Source organism: Scatophagus argus, chromosome 22 (assembly GCF_020382885.2).
Source record: "Scatophagus argus isolate fScaArg1 chromosome 22, fScaArg1.pri, whole genome shotgun sequence".
Taxonomy (NCBI): Eukaryota; Metazoa; Chordata; class Actinopteri; family Scatophagidae; genus Scatophagus; species Scatophagus argus.
The window spans coordinates 981,944-1,002,361 of NC_058514.1; the positions used below are offsets into that span (position 1 = coordinate 981,944).

The window sequence follows — 20,418 nt, forward strand, 5'->3', positions numbered from 1 at the left end:
CATTTGTCATTGCAAAGCAATCTGAAACGTCAATATCTGATGTTTTAAAATTTTGTCCCATCATTAAGATGGACGCGTTTAAATCCCAACCGTCTGGCTCTGATAAAACACTAATTGCCAAGTTGATTTTTAATTCAGTTTTGCACTCCAGTTTAGATGATAATTTAGAGACAAAGTTTTTACCCCAAATATCGAACCTTCACACGAGCTAACAAACGGCTGATAGCTACTAAACACATGAAAAACATGTAAAAACAGTATAAAAATAAATTTATTACCTTGATACACCAAAATAACGTCCTCACTCACTAGATAACTTAGTTTACAACAGCACATCGATGAGATGACTGCACCATTGCGACTCAGATTATCTCACATTTTTGGTTTAACGCAACATTTCACACAGCAGGGGACAAACAAGGTGAACTACTGTACAGAGCAGCACAACATGTTTATAATATTTGTCAAGTCAGAAATTACTCTCAGCTAACTAAGTTTTCTCAAATCTGGCCCTGTCCTGAAAAGGAGAAGGGAGGTTGGCACCTTCAGACTATCATTTTCACCCGTAGCATCATTTTGTTTCTTAGGCTACAACTCAGAGTCTAATGGAAGGTGATGAACTTGTTGGAAAGTATAAAAATAATTGTTTTAAATGACAAACGTATTTTACGGGTGTGGTTTAGCAGGGGAATACTAGACTAAATCGGTTTAACAAAAACATTGTATTAGTATAGAGTGCTAATATTAGCATGAGCTTATACAGTATATACAGTAGGTTAGCATCCATTTACTGATATTAAAGCATACAGTTTAACACTAAACTACTAAGATTAGCCTCTATGAGATTTATTGTCTTATCTGTATTATAAAGAACTCGCTTCACTGGAGCTTATTTATCATTACATTGGTTTGTTAGCTTTTAGCATGTGATCTATGGCTGGGGGAAGCCCCGGTTGTGACTCTGGCACTACACACATCAATGAGCTGAGCGGAGTAGAGCAGTGTGGCAATAACATTGATAAAATGGGTTTGGATAAAAATGTTGTAATTGAATACCCCCGATTATAAATGAGATGGTTTTCATTGTCGGTTTGTTAGCTGACTAACCAGCTTGTCTCACCTCTCCAACGCTGTCTGCTTCAACAGAACAGACAGTGTTCACAAGCTTCAAAGAATTAGCATTAGCACAAAACTTTAAAAATGAATGTCTTTGCCAAATGATTCTGCTGGCTGGTTAGCACGATAACATCTTAGGCTACTTGACATGAACGTTTACTGACACAATCAGTTTAATAAGTTTAAAATGGTGTTCTGATAGTTAAGAGCTCTGTGAGGTGATGGAATTACCTCTGAAAAATGAACGTTTTGACTTTTCCCCACTGGTTTTGTTCGGGAATGTAATGCAACTGAATAAAGTAGGAAGAAGGGATGTCACAAAAGGAGCAAGGCTGGAAGGACTGGTTCAACAGTGGTGTAAGGAGCTTAACCAAAGGCGCAACCAGCTAACAGTCATTATCCAATAGGCTTTCCTATAAGAACATCACGTTACAAAATCATTTTAAAAGTCTATAAGACACAGAAACAAAACAGTGTCACTGAACAATGTACCGTCAATTTCAGTCAAACTACTTCTACGTTTCCATGACAGAAAAGAGGTAACAGGACGGTCCGGTTAGTTAAAAACAACACAATCCGACAGTCAGGTAGTTAAAAGAAGTGAAGTGGGCGGATCTTTCAAGTTCCTCTGGGGGAAAAAAAAAAATCACTTGCCAACAACACCTGAAGAGGAAAAAGCCGAGAAGAGCGGATACATTCCTTTTTCAGAAATTTACCTTTCCTCTCTCCTTCAACAGGCTCCGCCCACAAGTGTCCTCATTGGTTGTCCACACTGTCCTTCAGACTCATCCAGAATTCCCTCAGAACTGCCAAACCTCAGATCATACCTGCTTAGAGCTCGCTATGTTAGCATGCTGCCAGGCTGAAGTCGAAACCTCCTGCAGCGGTGCGCGCTCATTGGCCGGTTTCCGCAGACAGACGGGCCTCGTACAGGCTCAAGGCGTGATGGACGAACTCGTACTGCTCACCTGTCTGGATCATACCTCCTCTGCACAGGCAGGCAGGAAGACAGAGTTAGTTAGTGAGAATGACGTTTAAAGAAACCACATTAAAATCATTTGTATCTGTTTACATCTAAACTTAATGGTATTTTGAGCAAAGGTAACTTAGGGAAATTTGCTTTTATGACAATTTCCTTAAAAAGTTTGCGTTGGCTTAAGGCTTATGGCATTTTTGGCTGATGTGCCCTTGAGCAAGGCACTTAACCCCCCAATATGCTCCCCGGGCGCTTGATGCTGCCCACTGCTCCTGTGTGTGTTTCACTGCATGTAATTTGCCGGGTGTTGCATGTGTGTGTTCAACTAAGGATGGGTCAAATGCAGAAGATGAATTCAGTGTGTGTATGTAAAAATATATATACTGTCAATAAAGTGATTCTTCTAAAACCATGTGGAGTTGGACCAGTGCTGGACTGATGTGGGCATAAGGTTGGATTTAGGCTGGGTTTGCATAATCCTTCAGGAAATGAAGGTCAACACTAAGGACATCCTCACCTGTCGGCTCGGAGCTGGCAGGTGACGCTCAGCACGTCCACCACTCCCTCCAGCTGCAGCTGTCGACAGCCTATCGTCGTGGCGATGAAGCAGCCTGTCCGGCCAATCCCAGCACTGCGAGCAGAGAAGCGTGGGTAACCGAGTCATTTCAAAACATTTGAGAGTCGTAGCGGAGACGTTTCCCTCTCTGTACCTGCAGTGGACGATAACCGGCCCCAAGGCGGCAGCCGTCCGTCTGTCCGTCTCAACGTCGGCCATCAGCTGCAGCAGCGGCATCGTCGAGTCGGGGGTTTTGTGGTCAGGCCACGACGTGTACCAGTAATGCTGCAGCTCGCGGGTTTGATTCCCACACTGCGCGCACACACACACACAAAAAGACTTTCTTTTCTCTGCGTCACAACACAGAAGTAACAGCAATATTCAAAGTGTGTGTACCTTGAGTGTGAGGCTGCGAGTGGTGTAGTGTTCACACTCTCTGACGCTGTTCACCAACACTTCAACCTTCCCATAGATGCCCCTCTTCTCTGGCCAGTACAGAACACACTTCTACAGACAGGAAGGAACACGAACACAAACACACACACACGACGGTGAGAGAATCACAGCTGTTAGCTTTAGCATATTTATCCCTTTAATAATAACTTTACAATAGTTCCACATTCATCAGATCAACGTCCTATTTTCCAGCTGATTTTATTTACTTATTTTAGGAAACGACTTGCACACTTGAGTTTTCTTGTTCATGAAGCACATCACTAATGTGTGAAGAAGTCGTGTAGACTTCATCTCCTGCCTGTTTGTAAGGTTTCTGTACTTCAAACACTTGGTCAGGTTACCTCGTTCTTCTCCTTCAGTTTGGTGATCATGACGATGACGGGCGACTCCTCCTGCCAGGCCATCTGCCAGAAGTCATTCACCGTGTTCACCATGGGACCCTGAGTGGCGATGAACACCTTCTCGTCGCCAAGGTAACCCTGGGACAGGAGCCAATCGCACAACAGCGTCAGCGCTTTCATAAGAATTAAACTGATGCCACTAATGGCATTGTTTGTCCCCGTAGGAAAGTTAAAATACCTGACATTCTCATCATTAGTCATCAGCGCAGGTACGTCTAAGTTTATTTATCAAGGATTTTCTCCTTTACAGGTGAGCCTATGAAGGAAGTGAACGCTAAAGGTACTGACTTCAGGAACAGGACAAAACAAACTTGTTACGTGTAGACACGATGCAGGTGATAATTAGTGTTATGAGAGTCTGCATGAGCAGTTAGGACTCCGACAATCAGCTCCATATTTCATCTCCACACTCATTACTTTGATGTGACAAATGTGCTCACTTACTTTGGACAAACTAAAATTAGCCAGAGTGTCAGACTGTGCAGCAGGATGAAGCATCTGAACGCAGCTTCTCTCTCATGTGGTCTGAAACTGTTTCACTGGAGCTTCCTGACAGGAAGAAAGTCTATTGTAGGAGAGTCTGAGAGCGACATCACAGACTTTCACTGTGTGTGTGTGTTCTCTGGTTTGCAGATGATTTAACAAACAAAATGAGTCATATTTAATGAGTATGGTTCATGTTGGAGCTTCACTGTGTAGAACGTCTGACACCGTGAGGCCGTTTTCACACTCAGTGTAAACTCTGAGCTCGACTCGTGAGATGGCAGTGATGTGGAAACAAACACAGAGTGGACGTCACAGTGAGGCAGGAGACGTCATGTGTCCACCAGTTAAACTAAAGAATGAGATTTTAATGTGGCGATTTTACTGTTTTAATGCAAAAACCACATCAGACATTAGAGACTTTTAACGTTTGTCTCAGTAATCATGTTTTAACTGGAATAAACGTTAGTACTGAGTGAATGAAGGTGATGAGGTTATTTTGACTGATGTCCACTAAGACAGACAGCTGCTGCTACTCACCCGTATGTAGTTGGCGTTGATGTAGGAGCTCAGCAGGTCATTGCAGCTCTTGGACTTCAGAATGACTCTGGAGTGAGGGTCTGGGACACATGGCAACGAGGGCAGGCGAGGACACAAAGGACATCAGACAATAAAAACTCAAGCTTGTAATTATATTTTGAGAAAGATTCATACATGATGAAAAACCTAAACTGTCTCTGCTTTTAGACTTGGTGTCAGGCTCCTTTTCAAGCTTCTTCATGCGCTTGTCTGGTTTCCACTTTAGATTCAGTCTGGTTTGAGGCTCTTTTCAAGGGTAGAGACTTGGACTCTCTGAGACGCCATCTTGACTTGGTTTTGAGCCTAAACTCAGACTCAGTGACTGACCACAGTCCTGCAGCCAACCCTTAAGAAAGTCGCACACAGGAAGGCGATTGAGCGACAGCAGCTCTAGGTGAGCATTCCTTACCCGATTGGCCGGAAGGAAGGAAGTAAGGAACACCCCCTGCTTGCTGCAGTATTGATGAGTGTGCGCACCAAATTTCATTGTGTACGTGTGTTACATAATGTCTCAATCAGGCCGAATGCTTGACAGGCGGTGAGAGAACAAACTGTGCTCTGAGGAAAACGCATTGTTTGTCCGTGTGTGTTTCTGTGTGTGTGTTTTCAGGGAAGAGGGAGGTGTGATATAAGCTGTCCTTGGGGTTGTTGGCCTTTGACCTTAAGCCCCTCCCACACAATAAAACAACTTCCTGGTTCAACTGGAAATGAGAGATGAGGACTGTTTTGGAACTGTTACTGTTTCTTAGCAACACACACACACACACACACAGAGTACTCACTGGGCAGTATGGTCTTGTATCTGTTCTTGGTGCTGTGGTTTGGAATATCCAGCTCTTTGGGATCAATGAAATTCATGGGAATTTCCTGGGAAGAAGTGAAGTTTAACGTTAGATGTGTGCTTCAGAGTTTCCTTACGGTGTTCAAAGAGTCAGTCAGTCAACCATCAGGTGACGTTTACCTATTCGTTACATGCAGTACGTGGGAAGAGTTTAAACCACAGAAAAGGTCATAACGAGGGCATTTCAAACTACACACTTCAGTCATCCTGCCTCAACATTCAGATGACCAACAGGAAGTGAGATGATTTCAGTCTGTCTGTGTTGAACTGCTTACAGCGAACTCGGCGTGCAGCTTGTGCGTGTTGTGGGCGACGTCGCGGAGCTGCTGGCGAGTCAGCGGGCGGCCGGCCGACAGCAGGTACTCCCTCGCCGCTGCCTCTCTGGGGGTTACCACGGCAACGTTCAGGGGCTCCACAGAGCCGAGGGCCGACATGTCCAACACCAGAGAGACATTAGAGCCCCGTCTGGAGGAGACGGATGGAAAGGACAAGGAGGGAATGAAAGGGAAGCGGACAGGAAGGAAAAATGAAGACACGGTGTTAGATGGACAAACCGCATGTTCAACATGCTCAACACTTTCTGTTCTGCCAAAGTGACTCAGACACAAAAGATGCAACATTTGCAGCTCTGCAAACGTTTCCAGCAGCTCATCTGCTCATTCCCATCTTCTGCTTACTTTTTCCAGAACGTCGGTTTAACTTGCACAAAATCTGTCCTGCAGCTGTTAGACAGCTGAGCTACAGCAGACCTCCAGACCACATTTTCCAACTCATTTTCTGAATTAAAGATGGTATTTTAAATGACACCAAAACATGCAAGAATACCAGAGAAAAAAAAATCTAATCCAAAGAATTAAACTTTTATTGCTTTCTTTTCTCAGAGATTCATTTCTTCCCACTTTACAGTAAATTCTGGATTCACGAGCAAAAATGCTGAACTCATTTCAGAGCAACAGTGAAATTATTTTGTGTGAGAGTTAACGTCGAGGTGTGTGTGGGTCGGCTCTTCTTCTGGCTACGTGTCGGCCGGCTTCCTCTGCAGGATACTGTTACTTCCTACTTGTCTGATTGCTGATTGGCTGCCATCCACGCACACACACACACAGACACCAAGAAAAACATCCTGTTCTCACTCTCAGCCTGAAATCTTCCTTCCTTTTCGTACCTTAAGAAACACCCTGTGTCCTCCACACTTCACCTCTCCCTGCTGATGTAACCAGAACAAAATGGCCTCCGTGACTTGAACCTGCGGACGTGTTTCAAGTCAGCGGAAGAGTTATGAGCAGCAGATAAACACTAAAGTGCTCGAGGCACAGATAAAAATGTTTTCTTTTCAGTTATGAAACTACTTAAGAGGAAAATGAACTTCAGCCAAACGCTGAAGAACTCTTAAAGCAACACAAGACTCATTTTTCAAAATGAGGTCAGTCTTATTTAACCAGCATCAGTCAACATCAGTTTAATGGCCTCCTGGTAATCGCGAACGAGGACATCAGTGAGGACAAAAGAGCTTCAGTCTGAATTGCTGTAGCTGTGCTGTGGACTCTATTGGAGTCACAGCAATTTTAAAAAACAAATTTTTAATTCTCGTTCTCAGCGTTTCTGGCCCTTAAAACCGATGTGAAAACTTTTCTCAGCTCACAGTCAGGAGTCTGCTGAGGCTTCAGTTCTGTCAGCGCTGACTTCCCGCTAAAGAGCAGGGCGTCACCTCAGGAGTCCTCCAGAAGTCCAGAGCTACTTTACATTTTACCGTGACCTCATGACTCCTCTGTATCTCAGAGAAACCCAAAACCTTCTGCATGCTTCCACCAGAGGTTTACAACAAGGACTGTTTACACTCACAGGTCCTTTAATCAGCCTCGCCTGAGCCACTTTGTTTCACCCTGTAATCAGGCTAGTTTCTTATCAGACAGACAGGCAGGCAGACAGACATCAGTTCAGTGAGACGCCTCCCTTTATATGAACACCTGAAGACAGGCAAAGGCAGAGCTGCACAGACTTCAACACCTGAATGTCATCCTCGAGCGTTGAGGTTTCTTTACCGTTAGCTGAGCCAGACACACACACACACACACAGAGCTCGACACCCGGCTGCTCTAACAATCACAGGTTAGAGGTTACTGTACTCTAAACACACACACACACGTCCGTCCCTAAACAATCCGGGTTCTCATGAGTTCAGTTCCATCAGTTCACACGCTGAGTAAACTGTAAGCAAACACTGACTGACATCCAGACAAACTGATGTGCAGGGAGGCGGGACTTAATCCCAGGAAGTTACCTTTCTTGAAGTCCTGCAGCAGGCTTCATCCTAAACGGGGATGGGCAGGGCTTTAGCTCGTTACTGGCTGTCACTGGAGCAACACCGGCAAGGGGGGCGTGGTCGCTGCTGCTCACAGTGTGGAGGGGGGCCGGGCTACAAGAAGAACACGGTCAGATGGTGTGATTTATTTCAAAATATGATATTAAGGGGTACATTGTCAGCTGACTTACCTGAGCAGAGGGACAGCAGGAGGGGCGAGGCGGCGGCAGGCTGTAATTGGCTGCTGCTGGGGAATGGGCGTGGCTACAGCTGGAGGGAGCTCAGCTTGGACCATGCTTCCTGACGTCACAACCTTGAACACACGAAGGACTCATCAATATTCTTTATATGCACTTTCGCATGAGCGGGCAGAACAGTTGGTCTGGCGCTCACCTTGGTGCCCTTTGACCTCTGGGCGGAGTCTGGAGTGACAGCCGGGGTAAGGTGGAGGTCAGGGGGCGGGGCTTTCAGCTGTCTGTCAGAAACCTGAACCTTCTCCTTAAGTCGGTACAAAACCTGGAAACCACAGTAGAAAAAAACAACAATTTATTTTTAAATGAAAGACTTGATAAAACCTGACTGAGAAGGGAAATCCAGGAAGTAGTCACATCTCGCAATGGAATTTGGAGGGCCGTGTATACAACAGTGACAGTTCAGAAACCTGGCATCAGAGTTTAAACTTATTCAAATCAGGAAAAATCTCTAACTGACCTTTATTTAACACTGATTGATAATTTGTTGAAATAAAAAAGGTGTTTCTTTTTGTGCTTCTTGTAGTTGACTTCAGCCCAAAGTCAGTGATGACATTAACAAGTGTAGATCTGTGTGAAGCTGTGATTAACACTGAAGACCTGTGACAGACGCTGTAATAAAAAGTGTTTTTAATCTCTGAATTAATGTTCTTCACCAGGATTGAGACGGAGTGAAATCCAAAGCTCAGAGGTTTGTCTGAAATTCACTGACCTGATTTCACAAGACAGAACAGCAATAAAAAGGCACAACACAGAAAGAAAAATAAAGAAGAACAAAAACTGAACAATCAATTAAACTGAGTGGAGAGAAGGAAAATGTCACATTTACATTTGAGTTGGACAAAATTCAGGTGTGAACACGGATCATATGAGCGGTTTTCTCTGTGCGAGGGCTCCCTCGTGTGGACTGACTGCCACACTGCAGCAGAGACAGCCGGGCTGCATGATCTTCTCTCAGTGTACCCTTCACCATTATGTTTTCAGTCCCTTCATTTATGTCTTGCTTTTGTGTGTGTGCGTAGGCTGGGACACAGTGACCTGTGACCTGGCTAGCAGCAGCTAACCAGCTCAGCCAATCAGGGCAGCCGCAGCAGCTGGTTTAGCAACGTGTCACATGATGTCAGCGATTATTATGATGCTGATCTGTGTGCGTGTGTGTGTGTGTGCATGTTTTGCTGTAGGTTACCATTAAGCAGGTGATGATGATGATGAAGATGGTGAAGAAGAGGACGACGGCGTAAAAACCTTCTCTGCTCCAGACGTGGTCCCTCTGCTCGCCCTGCAGAACGTTCTTCTACAGGAGACACACACACACACACACACACACACACACACACACACACACACACACACACACACGGACACGACTTTCTTAATGCACTCACAGGAAAGCTGGACCATAAATCTCCCACACTGAGACTTAATAACTCATTAAGCTTCCTTAACGACTTGTCATTAGTGATTAAAACAGTTAATTATCTGCTGGTCGATTCTTCGCTGCAGCTGCTTCACTTATGTTAATGATTCGACAGGTCAGATTTTCAGTGGAGGATTCCTTTAAAACAGGCTCCTCTGCTCCTTGCTGACACGTTCGGGAACGTCCTGATTTGTTGCGCGATATCACAGAGGAGCCGTCACATCCATCACGACTGTGAGTCAGAGGAATAATATTAACACAATCCATAAAGCTGCTCTGCTCTTCCTCAGGCTGATCGATGGGACTTTAGTAGTTCCATTAAAGTTTTAGCGGCAGCACTCTGCTCTCTAATAATCCCCATCCATCATCTCCTTCCGTCTCCATGGAGACTAATGAGGTCTCTTAACGAGCTGTAGTTACCTTGGAGACCATAACAGTTTCCTAGCGCACGCACACACACACACCTCAGTTGAGACCTCGGTGATGCCGAAGTGTCCCAGGTGGCGGTGAAGGACCCTGACATTCAGCGATTGGATGACCTCTTCGGCAGGGCGGGGCTCAGAGATCCCCAGCCTATCAGAAGACACGAAGAGCTCGATGCCGTTCTTCTTCTCCTGTAAGAGCCACCCAGTTAGTCAGTGAGCTGATAAATCAATCGATCTGATCAATCAGTGGAGTGTAATGTGTGTGTGTCTTACATTCAGCCTGTTGATGTGCACGTGTCCTGCAGGAACGCCCAGCGCCGCCGCAACACCTTCCCGAAACCACCGAAGAAGACTGACATTCAGCCTCTTCACATCCACAGCGAGGTACTGAGAGGGACAGAGAGAGAGAGGGAACGTGAGCTCACTGGCTGGAGACGGCCAGCAGGTGGAGCTAATCCTCCCGTCGGAGCGCAGAAGAAGAGGACACTGACGATCACTCTGAACTCATTAACTCATACGATATTTGGCTGCAGTTCCTCACGTCTGTCCTGAACACTGAGATCTTCCTGGACACTTGGACCACAGAAGACATTCAGGTCCGACCCGTCCTCCATCACCAGACAGGGTAAAATGACGGGCGGAGACAGCAGGATGTCAGACTGACAGCGCAGTGGGTTTGGGGGGTGAGCAGGGCATTAGGTGGTCTGAACTTGGCGTGAGTCGTCCTGATAACCAGACACGACCACAGCCCGTTTAACTCGATTCTGCAAGAAGCCAGAGAGGCTCTGGATGATTTCATCCCTGCGGCCATTTTGTTCTACAGCCTCATCACCAAACAGATCAAATCAAAACATCATCTCTGCAGCTCCCACTGGGTTATTTTCTCTTCTACAATCTGCCCACCTCCATCTCCTCCTCCTCCCCCTGTTTGGCTCCTCCGGTTTTCTCAACTGTCTCTCAGCTTTCAGCAAGAGTGAAATGGGAAACAGGTGAAACACACACACACACACTAATGACTCACCCCGGACTGTACTGCAATCAGTGTGCGTGCGTGCGTGCGTGCGTGTGCATGTGGGAAAAACAGGAAGCAAAGTCGACCCTGAGGGTTTGTGAAGGCACACAGCTGATTGGTTTGTGTTGCAGATGTTGCCAAGACACACAGAGCGAGGACGTCTGTGCTCACGGGCTGCAGAGACGAGGGATCGACTGGTTCTCTGCCAGCTTTGGCACCAAAACATCATCATCACGTCACATACGTGGAAAACTACACGAGTATCTCAGTTTTCTTCGACAATAACTTAAATTATTCAGCTTTGATAGGCTTTCACTCGTGATGTGTAACCAATCAGGTGGAGCTGTGGGCGGGACACTGACAGTGTTGACTACAGAGAGTCAGCTGCAAAGTATCACACAGCTCCTTCAAAGAAGAGAAACATCAAGTCTGAGCTCCGCAGCTTCTAAACACACCGACTTCAACAACACTGTGTGTGTGTGTTTGCTATTAGATAAAACATCATGTTCTGCTGCCACTAAATTCAATATGGAGAACCGTAACTGCAGCCAGACAGGCTCAGCGCGCGCACACACACACCTCATGTTATTATCAGTGTGTCTCTGGTTACAGTTTGTTCCATGTGCACCTGCAGGAGGCCACACAGCTAAACAGTCATTTCATTATTGATTTCTGTATTAGTCCACTCGACCCGTCAAACTGCCCAGAGAACAAAAGGTAACGTCAACAGAAAATTATAAACGCAGAAATATTCAGTTTACCGTCACAGATCACCAAGAGGAAAAATTTAGGTAGTGACTAATCAGCTATGACAATCGTCAAAGATTAATTTTCTGTAAATTTATGTCTGTTTGAGTGAACAACCAAACAACCAAGCAAAACGATTCTGCACACTACATGACATTTAAACTGTTTTGAAACAATCCAACAACCAAACAAGTAAACAAACAAGTAAACAAACCTGAGAACAAAAAATATCCAAACAGTCTTACCAAGTAAACATGTAAACATCGCTGGTCCTCACTGTCAATCACAGGAAGCTCTTCACTCGGTCAGCACACACACACACACACACACACACAGAAGCTGCCTGCCTGTCAGTCAAAGCTCAGGGACGTTTCGCTCCATTTCCTGATCTTATCATTCCCTGATCTCAGATTGGCTTAGAGGCGGAGCGAGCTCAACCTGCCACCTGATTGGCCATCATACAGGTAATGCCATTACCCTGCTGTGCTTCCTGTCAGGATCAGGTGCTATTTGTGTCTCTCTCTCTCACTCACTCACTCTCTCACACACACACACACACACTAATGACCTCTAATTAGCTCACAGGCCTCAGGGTAGCAGGGGGGGAATCCAATTTGAACCAATCAGCTATCAGAGAGGGGTGAGTGGGGGTAAAGTTGTGGATATAAATAATAATAATAATGTAAAAAAGTGTTTACAAGGATTTAAATTTTATAAATATAACAAAATAAAAAACGAGGCATGAAAACAAAGATGAAAGCTAAAACAGTTAGCAGATCTTTTAGCTCACCAGGAAAGCGTTTGGATGTACAAGCAACTGAATCACTACAGCACTTTGATACCGAGGAGAAGAAATCCTCTCCTTCACCTTCACTCTGTAAGTATTTAGGGTTTTAGCTGCTAGCATCCATAAATTATGCAAAACATACATATATGAGTATGATATGAAACACTTGAGAGGAATCAGCCTGAATACTCTGACTGTGAGGGAGCGTGTTAGCTGTGCAGCTCATCTTCAGAGCGCTGACGGCGAAAACGTGAGCGCCACGTGCAACATCCAGCTCAATGAGCTCACTCTCTCTCTCACTCACTCTCTCACTCACTCACTCACACACACACAGCTGAATGAATGGGTTGACGTGAGGTTGGATTATTCACGCTTGTGTTGTTCCTTTGAGAAGAAACGTCTCCCGCTCAGATCAGGCTCAGACATCAGACCCTCCTAAACAATGGAGTTCAAAGTTGTCAAAAGTATTGGTACACTTCAACAGCACACGTCAAAACCGATAAATCTGCATTTGATAGGACTGAAATTGCCAAAGTTAAAAAAAACCCCCACAGATCTGCAGTCAGATTTTATTCTCAGGGCTGCAGATATTAACAACATTTCAGGTTTTTCCTGTTCCAGCAGGTTTTAATTGAAAATAAAAAAATCTGTACACTAATGAGTTCTTTTTTTCCATTTTGTTGTGGTACTGAAACAATCCAACAATCCATTGGTAGTTTAGAGGTGTTGGTATTTTTTAAGCAACAGAGTCTCCAGAGGGCAGGACGTCCTCCTGGACTCAGCTCAGCCTCTCATACACGAGTCGATGGGCCAACAGCACAACAGATGGGAGGAAAAACTTGCATTTCTCATTTTCGATGAACTGTCCCTTTAAGGCTGATAAATATTTGATAAAAAAAAGAAAAGAATATAAAAAAAAACCTGATGAAGCTGCAGTCGTAACACCTGATGACTCACATTTCTCTCTGTGGGTTTGAAGTGGTGTCAGCTTCCTCCACGCGCAGGCTGAACACACACACACAGACACACACACAGCAGTGTCTTGCAGAGATGGGATGTGACTCTGTACCATCTGGGACTTGCACAACCGCTCAGTCTCCTCCCAAACATTTCCTTGTGTTACATGACTGGAAATATAATCATCCATTGAAGTTAATATATAAGCTGACGATTTAATATAAGGAATAAATTTTCCATATTTTCATAAATGTCTTCAAACGGCTTGTTTCTGTTGGACCAGCAGTTCAACACACAACAGTTTTTAAAGAAGCAACTCCAGTCTTGATTTGGTTTCAGCATCTCAAACGTGACGGTTTGTTAAGTTTTGGCGTCATTAACTGAATATCCGACTGTTTTTTGTACCTTTAGGTTCGATTGTCTTTTTTCTCTTCATCCATTAGTGACGTCGTAGTCACAGTGATGTGATGGAACAGCAGCAGCCTGCAGGGACGGGTCACATGACCACACACAGGAAGTCAATTAGCAAAGCAGGGTTATGTAAGGCAGCGTGGAGCCTCACGGCGGTTTTGTCATTGATAAAAACAGAGAATAAGCGACTCAGACTTCGGTACACAAAACGATAACCTTGACATCATGTCTGCTGTCCTGCACCAAAAACCAGCAAAATAAGACAAAAATTAACAAGTTCAAACCAACAAAGTCAAACTGCCTCTCGGGGCATCAACAGATGGTTGTTAAGGCGTCACCAAGCAGCCACGTGAGCGTAGGGCTGGACGGTTCATCGAGTTTTACTTTCAGCGATAATGAGAACAATCGATTCATCCTGCTTCATAGCCACACACGCAGAAATTTGGTGGATCGGCTACTGGAACGCAGCGTCATAACAACCAGGCCGTCTCTGTACTGGTGCCTGGAGGGGCCAAAAATGATGAGCACTGAAGCAATCCTGTCTCAGATTTCATTTACCAAATAAAACCGACATACTGCATATATTATTTTAAGTTCAAACTTTTTTTTTTCTTTTAAATGTGTTCGATAAACACACAAGGTTTCCAAAGTCAGCGATCACTTCAGTACACTCGTCAATACACAACCTTCTTCCCTGATGAACTGCTCTTTTCACAGGGTCCTTTATTTTACTGCCCCAAATGCCAGCAACCTGAACATGAATGTATTATTTACTAAAGTGCAAATTTAGACTTCATATTAAATTTTCATTGCACTCTTAGCAAGTGTGTGTGTGTGTGTGTTTTATTCATCATCAGGCACCCTGCAGTGTGACCTATATCCCACTGCAGGGACCCCTGGATGCTGACTGCTGTGCAGGCTGAACCACAAACTAAACAGAGAGGCAGACGGGAAGGCAGGCAGACAGGTAACCCGTCTGTAAACTCCCAGCACTCGTGCCTGTCTGTTGGTTTCCACCGGAGGTTTCACCAGATTGCCTCCCCTCCCACGATGCATCTGTGGAGGCGACATTTCACACCATTTTGGCAGAGGATTGTGGGAGCGCTGGCGCCGAGACCTGGCAGCTGAGGCACGAAGATATTCAGTTAAATTAAAAATCTGCTACATCTCACCTAAAAATACAAGTCTGTCTGCTGTGGATCAGACAGTGTCCCACTTCCACACTGATCCTGTTCAGTACAACACACTCCGTTTAATTTAACAGAAAGTAAGACGTCAGTCAAACTGCAAACTCAGAATCCTTAAAGTTTCCAAAGACAAAGTAAAACATTTTCATTTCACTTTCGTATTAAATCACAAACACGACTCAGCCATGTCAGCAGCCCCGTGAGGCCGCGGTGCTATAAGCTAAAGGCTAACACGCTAATGTTTAGCACATTTTCTGGCATTTCAGTTCAGCATGTTAGCATAAAAGAAAACAGAAGTTGCTGCGTGTGTCCTAGAGGCCTCTGTTCTCCATAATAACGATTTAAATGTGAAGCCTGTGGCTGCTTTCCTGCGCTCCAGTAGCGACACGTTTTAGCAAAGGTTGGTTTGCCAGAGCTGAAGCAAACGCAGTGACGGCGAAGGTTACGGTGGCATCATGAGCAGCATGAGACCATGTTTGTGTAATTATTCTCACAGCTGGAAGTGGGAGACTGAAATTCTGCACTGCAGGTTTAAGTTAGAGTACAAAAATACCATCAAAATATACAAGAACCAAAAGGCGAAAGGACTCGTTAGTCACAACACCGCATTTCATTTTTAGCTTTCTGTCTGATTATCAACCTGTACAAACTGTCTCTGTGTCTCAATGTCACCATGAAGGTCGCTGCTGTCTCAGTTATGCAACCACCCATTGTGTAGGTAAGTGGGTCTCACACAGACACTCATGATCAGTGTTTCCATGGCAACAGAGAGTGCAGCATCTCCCCTCAGCACTGTAGCAACAGAGAAGTGTACACCTCCTCATTCACCAACTGCCTGCCTGTTCTGACCTCTGACCTCCTCAGTCTCTCCTCACCTTCGTGGGCGAGAACATGACCCCCTTTTATGGAAGCGTCAGATCCAGGACTACAGGAGGGCTCAGGCACACCAGATTCCACAAACCTCTCATGTGCCGCTGGTTGTCAAACCGAGGCCTCGTTACAACAGTCTGAGTAGCCAGGATGTGCTTTTCAAGCAACATCAATGAGGTTCTTATTCATGAAAAGATAAGAACTTCCATATTAATCACCAGAGTACACCGCTTGTGTCCTCAAACCCTCAAAAAATAAAAAATAAAAATACATGTCTCAGCTCCCTTTGTGGGACATGTCCGTCTAACACATGGCCGAAGCGTCTTTCATCCCCGACTGCAAGCATTTGCTTCATCTGACATAAACATAAGAGGAATAAGCTCAGTCTGATGGGTGTGCTGCTGATGGACATGGAACAACAACAAAAACCTGCTTCCCTCGCTCTCACCCAATCAGAGAGCAAATTACTCACCACGGTAACCAGATGCTGTGCGGACACCACGGCGTGCTCCGGCTGCACCTCGTGATGCGGTCGGGCCAGCAGGTTGAGGCCTCGCTGGCCGCTGGGCTCCTGACGAAACAGAGACTCCAAGAGGGCGGCTGGCATCACCTTGGCTGACCCAGCATGGGGCTGATGCTGATGGTGGTGGGACTCTAGAAAGCTGTTTACATCATGTCGTGGGTGCATCGGTGGAGGGAGACGACTGGAGCGTCGAGAAGGGAAGAGACGAAGCTCATGATCTCCAGAAGACGATTCTGCAGAGAGAAGACGACGATGAGGGGAGACAAACACAAAGACAAATCGGCCGTCGCTAACTGGTTAATTACGTCTCCTCAATAACAATATTCACCAGTGACTTGTTAATTAAAGCATGTTAAATATGGGTCTTACACCAACACTGAGATGCTAAGACTGAGGCTGAAAATAACGGCTGTAAACCAAGCCCAAAGCCTGAAAGCACCGAGGACCAGCTCTCACACAGCCACTTCAGTCCTGCACAAGAACCAATGAACCCACAAAATCTTGTAATTAGCGAATGACATGCAGACTCTTGGCCTTGCAAAGAGCACTTTGTTAGCTCGCTAGCCAGACATGCCAACATCAGTGGTTTACGATATAAGCAGAAAAATGCAGTTTAGTCACTTCTGCTCTGGTGTTGTGTGTTTCTGAAAAAACACCACCCTCCACACACACTTTAGATCAAGCAGCGATTTATCCAACAGTCACGTCCCACTCGAGGAAGAAGATGTGCTCAGTCGCTCTAATCTTCAACAGGGCGCATTCAGCAGAGAGACAGCAGCACGAGAGAGAACCCACCTGCCCGTCTCTCTCTCTCTCTCTCTGCTGTCACAGCATCTTTGGTCAGGATGGAGGCTTTCATCAGGGTTTCCACTCCGCCTGCCAGCACACTGACTGAGCTCAGCCACCCCTGATGAACAGGAATACTGCATAATTCATCCTCAGGCTTTATTTATCCTGGCAGTGTTTTCCCCGGCAGTGAGATGGGCCCGTCTATTTAAAGAACACACAGAACCTTCAGCAGGTGCACCCGAGAACAGCCTTGATGACCTCCGGTGTTTGTTGGTGGCAAAGACAACAGGAATAACAACAGCTGTCTCATGATTCTTTCCAATTAGAGCAGATCTAGACCAAACTCTTTCATTTGATTTTTAGAGAGACCCCACAATGCCCCCATGAGCGTGCACTTGGCCACGGTGGGTGCACCCCTGGACTGATGCTGCATAGTGCTGGTGGCTTCTAGCAGGTGTTCTCATCACATGAAGAGCACACTGAGCTAAAAGGCAAAAACAAGGGCATCCGTTTCCTGCTCAGCTCAGTAGTCATCACTGACCACTGCAGAGAAAGCAGCATGTTGGTGTATTCACAGACAGAACAAGCTTTACAATCCAAGGCTGCCACTAATGGTCATTTTCATTAGATTATTTAGTCTGTAAAATATCAACAAGTTGAAAAAAATCTCAGTTTTAAACTTTGATATAAGAATTCTAAATTTACTGATACATTACCCTTAAAACTATAAAAACGATCAGCATTTCAACACATTGGATAGCCTTGGATGGCAACTTATTTTCTTTTGATTAAGTTATCAAATTATGGATTAACTGTGGCAGCTCGATGACAGTTCATCGTATTTCAGTCTGGACAAAACTGATGGACAAACTGACCAGCCCGACAGACAGATGGATTTTTCCCCATCAGTGGCCTGGACACACAATGACATTTGACTGGCTAACAAATCAGCTGAAGATGCAGCATTTCTTTCTGAGGGTACTTGCATGGCAATTTGAGGATGATTTAAGTGACGCCCGTTGCAGAGCTGGCAGATCGTTTCTTCCTACAGAAAATGTCCATCAGCATCCTCTGACTTCCGTCCAACAGACCCCCTGATGACAGCTGACGAAGACGGGACAATCTGTGCCAAAAACCTGTTAGCATGTCAGAGTCTTGCTTATGCACTTCCTGTTTATTGAAAATCAGTTTTCTTTTGGTTGAATGAGCCAGTTCAGAGGCTGCTGTCGATGAAGCTGTGCAGAGTTAAACATATCAGGAAACAACAGTTGTGGAGGTTTCTGTTGACTCCAACAGTCCTTTGAGACGGCTGAGGAGCTGACACGGCTTCTCTCTATGGCTTCTTTTCTCCCTAGCGACAGCGTCCCGGTTGCTATGCGTGATACTGTGGTGAGCTGTGCTGTGCGAGCTGCTGTGCTCCGATTGGATGGAAGAGTCAGCTCTACCTGCCTCTGTGGAAGCCATCAGCCAATCACAGGTGGAGTTAGAGGGGGCTGACCCAGTACTGCCGTGGGGAGACAGGCTCCCCAACACACACACATTCAAAAACGTCTGTCTGATGTCATGTAGCTTTTAACAAACATCCATAAATCTTTTCCACTTTGCGCTTGTGTGTTTAAGGCTGCTACAAAGCATGTATCAAATCAAGAAACACTCACAGCTCCCGTCTGGGCCCCTCCAATCAGCACGCAGTATTGCATTCCAGTTACAGTTTCCTTGTTCCATTAAACTGGAGAGCAGCCAGACATCTTTAAGGCTGAGATCTCCAAAAGTCTACAGCTCACACCAAAACTATCTACATGGACAAGAGGCAAAAATGTGTTTTTGATTTGATGATTTAAAAAAAAAAAAAACAAAAATCAATTGGTTGGCATTGCCATCTTTAAGGTCCAAGCAGGAACGAAATGCAGCTACAATTTGTAGAAATTCCTTCAAGATCCTTCAACTCAATATTGTTTCTGGAGAAACTGCAACTGGGACTGAAGCACCCACTTTAGTACAGCCTCAGCCTGGTGGTCTGCCCTGACTTGAACATGGATTTGAGTGTCCACACAGGAAACGGGGCAGAATATATGATCAGCAGTTTCAACTAATCTCCAGAGATTAGGAAGGAGTGTGTTTAAAACTTGTTCTTTGGTTGTGATGACACCGAAATGTTTCCTGTTAATTAAGTCTGGTTTTAAACCCTCCATTCAGACAAAAACCAGCTCACAGGGTTACAGGATTTACACCATCTGTTTTATGTCATTAAACTGACTCCATTTTACTCGTTTTGTGTTTGACTTTTATAATAAATTCCAGTACTATTCATCCATCATCGCAGGCTTTTTTCAGTATGTCGTACACACCAACTACAATGAGAAAATTTAGTAGTTTATGTGCCATCTCTCCACATACTGTACAGGGACCACAGAATATATCATATTCCTGTAATATTCCAATAGTTTTCATGTGAGAGACTTGAGGATTTCACCCTTTTGTTTTTCCCTGAATGAAAAACCAGCTGGGGCTGCAGCCAACACATTTGAGGATTAGTTAGTAAAAGATGCCTTAAAAATACCGAAATGCGACGATCCCATCACACCTTAATGTGATTCTGTGTATTTCATCTCTGCAACAGGAATATATCCAATTTGCAAGCAGGAAAATGCTCACCTTTGAGCAGCTGTTACCAGCATCTTTGGTTATTTTTGCAGGTTGAACGACAGAAAGGACATTTTAATTAGCAAATTAAGAGGCTGATGCTTCGCTTTGAGCTCTGCTGCTGTTAGTGTTTGTGCAGCGAGGCGGCACACACAGAACAGACGCTTACCTGTGAGCAGCAGCTGTGTCCATGTCAGACACAAGAACAGACACACGGAGACAAGCCGTCCTCCTCTTCCTCTTCTGGGTCTCATCCTTCCTTTCTGCAGCTCACACTGAAACAGTTCGGCGCCTGCAGCCTCTCTCGGTGCTGTAACGATGCATCAAGGACCGCAGACGGTGTTGGTGTGTGTACAATCCGTCTGTGGCTCCGCAGCATGAAGGAGACGCTGCCAGAGCTCCGGATCTCCGCTCCAGCACCGGCCCCCCCGCGACGCCCCGTCCCCGCCCTTCGGTGTCCTACAGCGGCCTGGCTAGAGGAGGAACAGCCGCTCTGCAGCAGAGGGTTTTTTCCATCTGCTCTTCAGGGACGACAGAGACGGACACGCGGTTCAGGTGGAGGCTGGTGGTGGTGTTGGTGGTGGTGGTGGGGGCTGAGAGAGAGAGAGGAAGCGGAGGAAAAGGCGTGGTGGAGAAGAGAGGAGGAAGAGGAGGGTGGGTCTTTAAAACCTTCAGCCCTGACGCTCTTA

General features: G+C 45.4%; 1 protein-coding gene across 1 annotated transcript; it reads right to left on the reverse strand.

Moving 5' to 3' along the window:
- Window positions 1-253: 253 nt before the first annotated feature.
- ptprr (protein tyrosine phosphatase receptor type R) lies at window positions 254-20,310 on the reverse strand. Its single transcript, XM_046379297.1, has 16 exons — window positions 19,899-20,310; window positions 16,247-16,530; window positions 10,077-10,190; window positions 9,843-9,992; window positions 9,148-9,255; window positions 8,104-8,226; window positions 7,902-8,023; window positions 7,690-7,824; window positions 5,684-5,873; window positions 5,350-5,434; window positions 4,529-4,608; window positions 3,446-3,583; window positions 3,045-3,155; window positions 2,803-2,960; window positions 2,610-2,723; window positions 254-2,104 (listed from the first exon to the last, which is right to left on the reverse strand). Exons 1-16 carry the CDS (start codon window positions 19,981-19,983, stop codon window positions 2,011-2,013), a joined length of 2,091 nt encoding a protein of 696 aa, XP_046235253.1. The 5' UTR covers window positions 19,984-20,310; the 3' UTR covers window positions 254-2,010.
- Window positions 20,311-20,418: the final 108 nt, after the last annotated feature.